Below are 12361 nucleotides of genomic sequence, written 5' to 3'. Positions count from 1 at the left end.
TAGCCGTTGGAGGATTTATCTTTAAATAGGAGGTCATTTGTCAGTCGATCTATTCGACCTCTGAGTCGTGTGCTTAGCAAGATGTTCTGGTGTAATTTTTTTTGGATAATAAACAAAGACTTTGGGGTTAAATTCTGATGGTGTTACTCTTCATGGGAATGCTATAGCTTATAAGATGTTTTATTTCGTGCATAATTTTTTTTAAAGCCATTAATGATAGCTTCTAAAGAGTGATTTGAGCACATGTATCTTCTTTAGTTTGCTGGGGTTTGAATAATAATTTTAGTTTTGAATGTAATAGCAGGTGTCTCTATTTGTCTAAATTTAGTTATTATTTTTTCACTCTATTTTTAATGGATGGATCGCATTTTGTAGAGAAATCTTGAAATAGATTATTGGGCGTTAGGGGATAGTCTTTAGTTGGACCAACCAACTCCCAATCTATATTTCCTAAAGAGCCTAGCTAAATAAGCTCTAGGCCTATGTTGCCAGGAAACGTGGGTGCGGGGACGGGGACGGGGACGGGGACGACATTTTTGGAAACAGGGTGCGTGGGTTCGTCGGGTAATATAATAATATTAAATTTTATAAATTATAAATTATAAATTTATAATTAATAATACATATGAAATTTGAATTTGTATATTTTTTCAACTTTAAATTTTAAACAAGAAAACTTTAATGATAATCATTTAAACATGCATATTATTAATTAATATTATATATATATATATAATTAATAATATATATGAAATATATTAAAGTTGAAAAAATATAATTAATAATATATATGAAATTTGAATTTGTATATTTTTTCCAAACCCATTCTGATAATGCATAAATGGAGCTGCTTACCATTTTCATCTGATGGCAGTCTGGCACATGCCTTCAGAATAATAGTGAAGATCACCTGGTTTGGATTTATGCCAAACCAAAGCATTCTGCCACAAATTGGAAAGCATCCATGCAACAGTTGTGGTCAGCATATCCTGTTGTCATTGAGTTCCACGAAACCGCATACCACGCAAGCATCCTATCAAATACAGTTTTGCAGGTCAAACTTGTTCCCTAACTCTATATTGCCATATTAACATTGCAGGCATCATTGTTTGTTTGATCACACTGCTATAATGTCCATCCTTTTCCATGCTTCCAATTTCTCTTCCTATGCTTATCTTTCATTTTATTTTCCAAATCCAACAGAATTTCAGACCTTTCTCAATTGTTATGTTACCTGTTTGACCCTCAAACACAAGTCCCCAGTATTAGCTACCATAAAAAAGAGTGAAGAGATTAACTATTGTTTTATACAGACAAGCATAACATCTGTTGCTTGATGCAATTAACTTATTCAATTTAGAGTTGCACCATATTTTCATCCAAAAATGAAACACATGAAATCAGTACAAAGTCAATTATACAGCTTGCTGGCAAGCGTCTTTCGTCAAGCCAACATATGGAATAATACGTTACAGCTATAAACTATAATTCTTGTGTGCATCTCTCTATGTCCATTAATGTCTGTTCTCTCTATGTCCATTAATGTCTGTCTGTGTGTATGCATCGATTTGTGTGCATACATCTACATCTTATATGTATTTATGTGAGATTTGAATTTCAACACTTCTCATCATGAGCAAAAATAGAACAAGAGTGTCTCTGAAAATGCCTTTACTGCTATTTATAAGTCATTACCTAAAGCTCCAAGGAAACAAAAAGGTCTCTAACTGAAGCCTGATCCCTATTCTGCCCAGACAAGCTCTCTGCAATCATATATCCAAGGAGGTCGACAGTCCACTCACATCTTTTGTTCACTTGAATATCTTGATGTAACTTCAACCTAAATTTTTTGAAAATACCCATGCTACTTCAAACTTGTTGTATGGGCTCTTGTCCTTGAGAAATGCCCTAGGGATATATAGCCTTTGGCATGATACATGAAAACAGTAAACAGTTCTCAAACCTCCACTCCCTTTGTATAGACACCAACAAAATAATATAGCACTTCCAGCTAACTTATTTTACTTAAGCCTCAATATAAATTCCCAAAAAAAGAAGTTGAGGAAATAATGAAGTGGATTAAATCACTCAGGACGGTTTTCTGCATGGTGACCTCATTTATGAACTTGGCAGAATAGTGGCAATTACGACATATGCACTTCTTGCGCTTTTGATGAGACTTCAGTGGTCTTTACAACTTGCTGAAAAGCACAAACAAAATATAAGCTTCTTCCTCTTGTAAAACAATGCAGATTCCCACCACTCCTATTGCACATCATGTGATGATCACTACCACCTGCTCCTGTTTCTTATCATGCAGCATAAAGTGCACATCAGGTACATCCCCTGCTTCCTTCATCAACCCTGTCAGTCACTGCAATTCTGCATAGATCTCCTCTGTCTGTGGGTGTGATCTATCTCCTACAACAAATGTATGCACTTTGTTCTTAACCTCAATCCAACTATATATTATTAATTATATTTTTAATATAGTTTTTTAATGAAGAACCCAAAGAACCCGAAGAACCCAAGAACCCAAGAACCCGTTAAAGGAAAAGAACCCAAATTTTTTTTTGAAGAACCAGGTTCTTCATGGAAGAACCCGGTTCTTCTGGGTTCGTTTGGGAAGAACCCGTACCCGAATCCGGTACTTGGGTGCGGGAACCCGGGACGGGTTCGAGAACCCCACCCTCGGGTGCGGGTACCCGTGCAACACAGCTCTAGGCTTATCATAAGATTTTGTTTTGTGATGCATGAGGGTTTTGAGCTAGCACCTCCATTTATTATTTTTTTTTTCAATTTCTTTGCAGCATAATGATAGATTTGGCTACTTAGAGCCTTCAGTTTGTAAATATTGTATTTTTCTGATGTGGGTTTTTCTGGGTTTTTAATTTCATCATTGTATATATCGTTTGGGTGTTTTCTTGTTGCCGTGTAGCTGCAGATCTGAAGGAGAATTTTTATTTGAAGCCAAATCTAGGCCCTGGAGGGTAAGATTTGGCCTAAAAATAATTTTGCACAGGCATTATCCCAATTTTTTTTTTTTTTTCAATTTGAGGGTTTCAAAATTTATATCTGGTGATTTCATGAGTTTTTCTTAGAGCAGATTTTAAAGCTGGAGTATGTTGGTTTAACATATAAATTTCTGGAATTTTTTTAAGGGTTTCTTGGGCTGCCATTTCTTTTACTGTCGGTTGTCTTGTTGAACCCTCCTCCGTGTTTTATTTTGTTTTTGCTTCCAAATCTCAACCCTTCTCCGTACTGCATGCGCTTTTGTTTTTTGTAATTTAAATTAAATTTAATTTTGTTCCCTCAAATCGTAGTCATCTATCTCTCTCAAGCTACCTTGCTCCTGCAATCACTGCTCCTTATCAGTTGCCTTTGTCTACGACTTCTCATGCTCTGCGACTTCTATCCCTACTGCCCGAGCTTGCATCAAGCTCCTTGCCCCTTTGCTGCTGTCGAAACCGCACTTAACCACTGCATCCTTGCTTCCTTCCTTCCTGCGCGTCGATTTCTCCGTTGCCTCAGCTCCCTTTGCTGCTGCTCTTCCTCTTCGACCTGCATACTAACCATCATTGCTGTCCCTTTGCTCGCACTTCTCCTCCCGCGACCCTCCTTTCCCTCTCGGCCCGCGTCAAGCTCCATTTCTGCCCTTATCCTCGAGCTCCATCGCTTCTGCCACCGTCATACTTGCATACAAACATAACTTTCGACTTTCTGTTTTGTTTTGTTTCTTATGTTATGTTTTAAATTTCACTTAGGTTAGGTTTTTTATTCTTCAATTAATTTGATTTTTTTGTCAGGTTTGCTTTTTATTTTTAACTTTTGTCAAATTAAATGGAAACTCAAAAAATAAAAATTAAAAGATAAAAAATAAAAATTTGATTTTAATTTTTTTTGATTTGTCTTTTGTTATTTCGAATTTTTATTTTTATTTTTGTTTTTTGCTTTTCTTTGGTTTTGATTTTTTTTTTGACATTTTGATTTTGTTTAAACTAAAACTAAAAAATTAAAAAAATTTCATTTTTATGTGACTTCGAAAATTCTAAAGGAATTAAATCAAAAGAGGACTTACGCTTTCACATTAAAATATTTACATTTTTTATGTGGCCTATGGCCCATTAAAAATTTAATTATTAACTCTTTTGATTTTTTACTTTTGTCACATAAAAATTTTTGATTGATTATTTACCACATTAAATTTTCTCATAAAACGTAGCACATTAAAAATTGCCTAAGAAATAACCAAATTTTTAATCTAAAGTGTTGAGGGTTTTTTGGACTTCAAAATTATGAAGGGAAAATTTTGTGGCATAGATTTTTTTTTTTTTTTTTTTTTGCTTTTATAGTTCTCTATAGTCTAACATGCTTAAAATCATATCTAAAAATTGACTCTATGTTACCGGATCCGTCCACCCTGGAAAATGGATTCGTGGATCCCCGGATCAGAAACAAATTTGGATCCGAATTCACTTGGATACGCTAGAAAACAATTTTTTGAGAGTAAAAATTTCTTGGTAATAACTTGACTTGGCAGTTTGCTAGTAGTCGACAATGCATTGCACTCTAACCCGGATAGCTTCTTGCTAGAAGCTCAGAGAATACGTGCACATGTAGCGAATAAGACGGCCAAGATGATGCGATTGGTATTAATATCATTGGTTTTGGGATCTAATGACTTGGTAGTATGATGCAGAGACTTGGTAGTATGACGCCAATACTGGGATTTTATTTATCCGCTGGGCACATGCAGTTTCGCACATTTGAACTCATATAGTTACATATAGTTATAATATTAATTTAATTATAAATATGTTATATTTTATTTACATTAATTTAATTATAACTTTATAAATCTGTTATATTTTATTGACATTAGTTTAGAAATATTATAAAAGAACTCGTATATGGTGTTTATATTTTAGATATGTTATGATATTATAATTTAATTATAAATATGCCATATTTTATTTATATTAATTTAATTATACTTTTATAGCTATGCTATATTTTATTTACATTAATTTAATTAAAACTTCTTAAATATGTTATACTTTATCTATATTAGCTTGGAAATGTTATAATTTTATAAAGTAATTTTTTTGTGTACATATATTATAAATTAATTATTCAAAATATAAAAAAAATTGTTATTTTATTGTACATATATATTATAAATTAAAATTATTTAAAATATATCAAATTTGTTATGTACAAGTTTTAAAATTTGTACATTATATTTTATATTAAACTTTTATATATTATAAGCTTATTATTTAATTCATATAAAGTAATATGTGTATTAAATTATAATTATTTATCAGTTAAATAGTTTTGTAATATATTATAGTTAATAATTTATTTTTTATAAAATAATTAATGCAACTTTAATTATGAAGTATTGCATGTTTTTTCATGAAAGTCATCAGCACGATACAGCTTGAGTGGGGCTGATGGTTAAGAGCATGTGTTTCCTCCTATGAGGTCACAGGTTCAAAACTAGAGGGGTAGAGTATGTATGCCTTCGTAGACTTAGCAGTGAAATCGCTGCGCAGAGGTGGGTCCCTTGTCCCACAAACAAGGAGGGTCTCATATGCCAATTTGGTGTTTGGCTTGGCCGTGACTTTAAAATTGGATAATAATAATAATTATATAAACTCTATTGTTGTTTATAGGTAGTGATCACAATAAATTTGGACATTAATATCAAAATTTATATTATAAAAATATATTTATATTAATCGTACTTGCCGTATCCTTGCTGTATCCGAATGTTGGCTTTTCAAAAATCAAGCGGATCCGGATCCGTATCCGAATCTTGGTAACTTAGGATTGACTATAGGAAAATTAACAAATTTTCTAGATTTGGGTCATTAAAAAAATCATTTGAATTCTAGGATTGTGAATTGCTTAGAATTTAAATTTCATATTTCTTCCCGGTATTTAAATTTTTCGAAATATTTTTGCTAAAATATTTCACATGCTAAGGTTTGGAGCATTTTTTACATCTAATTGTTCATGATCGTCGTTTCTATTGCATCTCTAATTTTCCTCTGAATAGCTTGATTTTGTTTCTTCAAGTAGATTCGTGGGTAATTGAGCATCTAAGGCACTAGTCTAAAAATCATTTCTATCTTGTGGTTGTGTCTTATTCATCTCAGTTGATATATATAAATAACTCAGTTTATCAGAACTTGTCTCATTTTCATTAAGTTATTCAGCCTTAAGTCTCCTAGAGTATGTGTTCCATAGGTTTTCTTCATTCATTTACCCCTAGGGACTACCCCCCTTGACTTATCTAGGAGAAAGTTTAAACGGAGTAAGGATTAGAGTGACAGCCCTTACTCTGAGCGTTGTCGTGGTGCCTGGACACTTTGTGCGACAACATGTCCAAAAAGAGAGTTCCCATTAATATATTATATCCATAAGTCCAAACCTAATATGAAAACATTGCACACATACAAAAAGAGTGTGTAAACATTGACATGATATGTAAGCACTGTTGTCATAAATGATATGTACACATTGTACACGTCAAAAATGCAAATAGCTATGAAATACTTAGATTGGTGTGCCTTAGAATGAGGGAGTTAATTTATATGCAAAAATTAGGCTTTTAGGGCTCCATACCCCTTTTTCTAATTTAGAGTTTGTTTAATGTTTTTTATCTGAAAAAGTTTGAGTTCTCTTTGGAGGATCTGCCAGTATTTTGTTTCTCGCAGGCCAGAAATGTATCCCAGGCTGATCCTTGGCTTTTCCAATCTGGAAAATGATCCTTGCCGGATCCTGGCATATCTGGACCAGTATTTGGATGTGATCTATGGAAACATGTATCCTGGATCAGATCCAAGTAGATCTAGTATCTTAGCTTTAGACATTTTGCTTCTCTTAAGTGCATGTAAAATTTTAGTTGAAGTTCGAGTTTTACATGCAGTACAGTTATCAGAATTGCATTATATTCATCAAAGTATGCCAAAAGGTTGGTCCTGAATATTTGAGTCTTACATGCATTATTGTTTGTTTGATTTCGTTACATTCTGGAAAGTTTATCCATAGATTTTACCTTCTAGTCTTCCACTTTTCTCTAAAATGCATTTGGTCCTTCATGTGCACTCTTATTACTTTGAACTTTGAAGAGCTTCATGAAATACATGTCATTAGACAAGTACATAAAGAGCTGTAATCTTTATCCAACTTGTCTTACGCATACATCTAAAATAGTGTACTATTGTACAGCTAGTGCAGCCAACTCCTACACTCAAACATTGCATGGAATTGACGTAGCTGGGAGACGTTTGGCAGAGGAGGTACAATGGCTGTATAAGTGCTTTTATCTGTCCCATCTTATGATTGTGAATTTTTAAAACATTTCAAGCATAAACCTTGGAATGCTATTGTTACAATCCTTCTTTTGTGCCTTGTGATTTTATTTGACATGATTGCATCTTTGATTACAGGTACAGCAAGTGATTCGGAAAACACCCAGCCTGAAGAGAATTTCATTTTTAGCTCATTCTCTTGGGGGCTTATTTGCAAGATATGCAATTTCTGTTCTGTATAGAGAAAACTCTGATACACATGTGCAATCCAGTGAGCAAGATTCTAAAGTGGAAATGTCGGGGAATAAATCAATGGAAAAACTGAAAGATCAATATACAAAAGTTCCAAAGGCCACAATAGCTGGATTAGAAGCTATCAATTTTGTCACGTTGGCAACTCCACACTTGGGTGTAAGGGGTAAAAAGCAGGTGAGAGTTTGTGGTGAGTTAGAATGCTGTTTGGAAAGCAAAATTGTTGGCATAGAACATCTATCCATACATACAGCAGCTGTGATTTGTTTAGCTTGAGAATAGGACCATGCTTTTTGAGAAATACAATTCTTACTGTGAAAATCTATTGGTTTAGTGTGATTTGAACTATTGGTCAACTGATGTATAGTCTACCTTTTGTGCACTGCTTCAGCTTCCTTTTCTATTGGGAGTTCCCTTACTGGAAAAGATTGCTCCACCCTTAGCACAGTATGTAATAAGAAGAACAGGTCGTCAGTTGTTCCTGACAGATGGAAAATCTAGTAAGCCTCCACTTCTTTTGCGTATGGCTTCTGATTGTGAAGATGGCAAATTTATGTACGTCTTCCAACATGTTAGCTTGAAGATGTTGATCTTTGCAGTTAGTTCTATGCATCAGATTCAAATATTTTGGCACTTAAAACTTCGTGGATTCTCCATGCTTAAATACTCTTTGTTTTTACACGTCTTCCCTTTTGTTATACAGTTAACATATATTCTCATGTACGTATGTGTTGTTAAGCAGATCTGCTCTTGCAATATTTAGATCAAGGATACTTTATGCGAATGTTTCTTATGACCGTATCCTTTTATATATTAGTTTGCAACTTTGCAGACACTAAATTTCAAATTGTAATGTTTATGATACTGCCATGTTCTTTTTATTCCACGTGATCATCTTTCTTTATCTTCAAATTCTTGTCTTGTAATAGGGTCCAGATTTTTAGTTATTAGCAATGTTAGAGACATCTTTCCAAAATATTTTTGTATTGTTTTAACCTCTTCTAAGATATGGTTGGTTGGCGCACATCCTCTATACGGAGAGAGTCAGAGCTTGTCAAGGTAAGTGCTTATAGATAAGATACCTGTTGGAAATACTGAGAGGGGGGGGGGGGGTGAATTAATTTTTCCTAGCAAATAACACTTTTCAATCTTTTTCAGAGCATTAGTTAATCTTCAGTTATTATTATTGTTCTTCTTCACATAATCATTATCAATAATCAACAATAGGCAACACCATACAATAATGCAGAAAGATAAAACAATGGACACAAAGATTTTCAGGTTGAAAACCCCCTCCGGGTAAAAAATCACCGAACATTTCTTAATAATTGTCTTTTTCTCCTCTTAAAAAGAAAAACAATTACATCAAGATTTCAGCTACAACTTATGGAGGCGTCAACCCCCTAATTCATAGGCTACAACCTGTAGGATGCAACCCTGATACCCTGTTGCAGCCAAAAGGATGCCCCAATGCCCTGTAAGTCAGGCCACAACTTGACGAGTGCCCCAACACCCTATTTACCAGTTGCTGTCGGAAAGGATGCTTCCTTGCACTGTAGTTTATCAGCCCCAACTGAAAGGACGCCACAATGCCCTGTGCAGGCTACGACCTGCCTTAGCACCACCCTGCCGCCCTAAAGTGTTTTTAGGCCGCAACCTGAAGGTGACTCCAATCACCTGTCTTGCACCACCTTGCCACCCTGAAGAGCTGGTGGACCACCTCACAATTTTCAGACTGGATCCCCCTGTGCCCTGAATCAAGATATGAAGATAGTAAATAAGAGAATGCTGCTCTGCTCAAAATGAATATCCTGCCAAGTCCTGCAACTGCATTGCTGATCATACTGTACAACCCTGCTCAATCTGACCATTGCACAATCAAATTAATCCCTGCACAATGCTGCACATCACTGTCACTACACAACTGCACATCACTGTCACTACACAACTGCACATCACTGTCACTGCACATCTGATTATTGCTCAACATCAAGAGCTCACAACGCTGGCTACCACTGAACTGCTCATGAATGAGTAATCATCATAGGCTCATAAGCAGATTGCCACGTCACTGAACCAATCACACTGTACTGCTGCAAGTGTCGAATACAAGTGTTGAGGAATGGCACAATCCCAGATGCCACAGGTCATCCCTATGACCTGCTACCACTGCTTTCAAGCTGTGCCCGCGAAAAGCCACTAGCATATGTTTCTTCACTGCTGAGCACTGCTCACACACTGCTATCCATCATTACTTCAACAAGGTGATGTATCCTCAGAAACCTGTTACCTTGTAAGGTCATAATTATGTTACTCAAGTTATCCTAGGTTATCATAGTCATTGTCAACTCAAGGTTCTACTAGTCAAAGTCAACATATCAATAACTTGTTATGTCAGTCAACCATCATTTTGTATGTAGAGTGTCAAGTCTAGTCAAAGTCAAAGTGTCAACATATGTGTTATGTCTATAAGGTCTACTCTTACTAAGTCAAAGTCAAGGCAAAATGTCACCACACAAATCCAGCCCATTCTTAGTAAGTCAAAGTCAAAGTAGTTGTCACTTGCTGTGGATAACATCAAGTGTCATTCATTTAATAAGTCAAAATCAAAGTGTCAATATACTTGTTATGCCTAGGTGTAAGTATCTTAAAGGTGAATGTCAAGTCAAAGTCAAATTGTCAACTGCTATACTAAATGTCATTACATAATATTAAGTCATAGATGAGACACAGAACAAAAATCAAAGTCACAGTTAAGTGAGGTCAAGGTCAAGCATCACTTGCTGTCCATTAGATGGTTCATCTTGTTGCATAAGGGCATAATCAAGTAACAAAGTTAACTCAAGGTATTACTATCATGTCACAAATAGTCAAGGTTATACTTCATAGAATGCTTACTAACTCAATCATTGCAAGTAAATTTCACTTGCTGTCCATTATGTTTTGCTGTCACTGTTGAGGTCACAGCCAACAAGTCAAGTCAAAGCAAAATATACAGTCCATTAAATGTCAATATCACAGTCAAATTTGCAACTGTTGTCATTGTTGAAGATGAGTCAAAGCAAGCAACAGTCTTGCTATTGATTATCTTCTTACTGTATAGGAAATCAGAGTCTCATCAAAAGGATAAACAGTCACAATAAATGAGGCACTTCCCACACTATACATGTCTTATCTTTCCAATAGGTTATAAGATCCAAAAAGTATTAGTACAGAGAACCATTTAGTATCATGCCTTCAACATACAATCATGGTTGATGATCATTCAATTTATTTGAGAAAATTCCATTCTAAGAGACTGCAATCATGCCACTGCTATCATCGAAATATTAGGCTTGGACCTTCGCTGTTTATCTAAAAGAGTGACCTGCAATAGCAGACCTCCAAAATAATAAGAGATAAACAAGAATTCTGCACCTGAAATAATGTTCACCTCAACAGGTCGAAGCACAGATAGTGAGTACAGGTGCGAAACTTTTAATCTTGTGATGATGACGAAATTTTGAAGGAGTAATTAGACGCTAAACATACCAGTCCGAGACCCAAGAGAGTATCCTGAGCTTCGCTCTCCTTGCAAAGTCTTGAATCACAAGACACAAAAGGACCTAACCCTATCCTCCTAAAGATTTGCGTTATCTGCCTCAGGATGGTTGAAGAGTTTCAGAGCTGTTATTAGTGATATTTCGTTGCAATACTTCTTTTGTGAGAGATATGAAGTCTCTTTTATAGTGTTTGTTTAGGCTAATTAGGGGCTTCTCATATGAACGTTGGAGGGGAGTTAATAAATTAATTATTGTAGAAGTATTTTATATTTTACTTTAAATTTAAAGAAAAAAAGTCGTTGCCCTTGTAGACGAGGAGATGGACATAAAATACCTTTGAACGGTGCACAATACTTGTGATCCCTTACCTTAGAATGAATTCTCCATTAACCATTATAAATAACCCTTCCCAGTGTTCCCTGGGGACGTGACCACCAGGGGTGGGTGCATGCACCCCTCGCACCCCACGCACCCAAGATGGGGGGACATCCGGGGTGCGTTTCCCCACACGCCTTTTTTGGGGAGTCTTGGGGAGACGCAGGGAGGTGCATTTCCCTAATGTGGGGGACGCGACTCCTCAAAATGGGTGCTTTTGGGCGTAACCTTTTGAGGGGAGACGTGCCCCCCCTTGAAGTTGTTTTATAAATCCTAATATAAAAATGAAAAAATAAAATTGAAAATTCACGTATTAAAAAATAATAATAATAATAAAACAAAACTTAAAATAAAAAATAAAACTAAACTAAACATTAAAAGGTTACCTAGGTTAACTTACCTATTCATTTCCCAAATTTTCTTGCTTGTTGTGGCATGGTTTGGTTGGAGTTCGGTTGGTTAAACAAGAGAGTGACTCTGACTCAAATCCCATTGTTGAAGAGATGAAATGGCGACAGAAAATATTGTGCCGCTTGATGGGCTAATGAATGGTGGAAAAGATTAGATGATTAGAAAAATGTCGTGAGGACCAAGGACAGGAAAACTCTATCCCTGACTACGACGCCAAAATTTTTTGTTGCACAGAATGTCTAGGCACCAGGACAACAACTCAGATCAGAAACTACCCCCCTCAGTCTGCTGTTGGGAGACAACTTAAATAGAGAGATTGGGGATCATGGTGACAACCCCTGATCTGAGTCGTTGTCGCGGTGCCTAGACATTCTGTGCGACAACAAGCTCCATAGAAGAATGCGAACTAGCTTCCATATATCAAAATGCATCCACAAGATCTCCAATAGCTAAAGAAAC

The 12361-nt window shown here is 35.6% G+C and overlaps 1 protein-coding gene across 2 annotated transcripts in view; it reads left to right on the top strand.

Annotated features, from left to right (window-relative positions):
• Positions 1 to 12361, top strand: part of LOC149162116 (Hydrolase-like protein family) — a 118747-nt gene that overhangs the window by 25672 nt on the left and 80714 nt on the right. For both annotated transcript variants that reach the window (XM_089437146.1, XM_089437147.1), the window contains exons 4-8: positions 7240 to 7310; positions 7461 to 7751; positions 7966 to 8129; positions 8317 to 8372; positions 8581 to 8633. In XM_089437146.1, coding sequence (XP_089293272.1) covers positions 7240 to 7310; positions 7461 to 7751; positions 7966 to 8129; positions 8317 to 8372; positions 8581 to 8633 — 635 coding nt within the window. The remainder of the gene's footprint in view (positions 1 to 7239; positions 7311 to 7460; positions 7752 to 7965; positions 8130 to 8316; positions 8373 to 8580; positions 8634 to 12361) is intronic.

This window comes from Pinus tabuliformis, chromosome 5_2 (assembly GCF_031772625.1).
Source record: "Pinus tabuliformis cultivar Carrire ecotype Pingquan chromosome 5_2, CPIR1, whole genome shotgun sequence".
Lineage (NCBI taxonomy): Eukaryota > Viridiplantae > Streptophyta > Pinopsida > Pinales > Pinaceae > Pinus > Pinus tabuliformis.
This window is presented reverse-complemented; position numbering and strand designations above follow the sequence as displayed.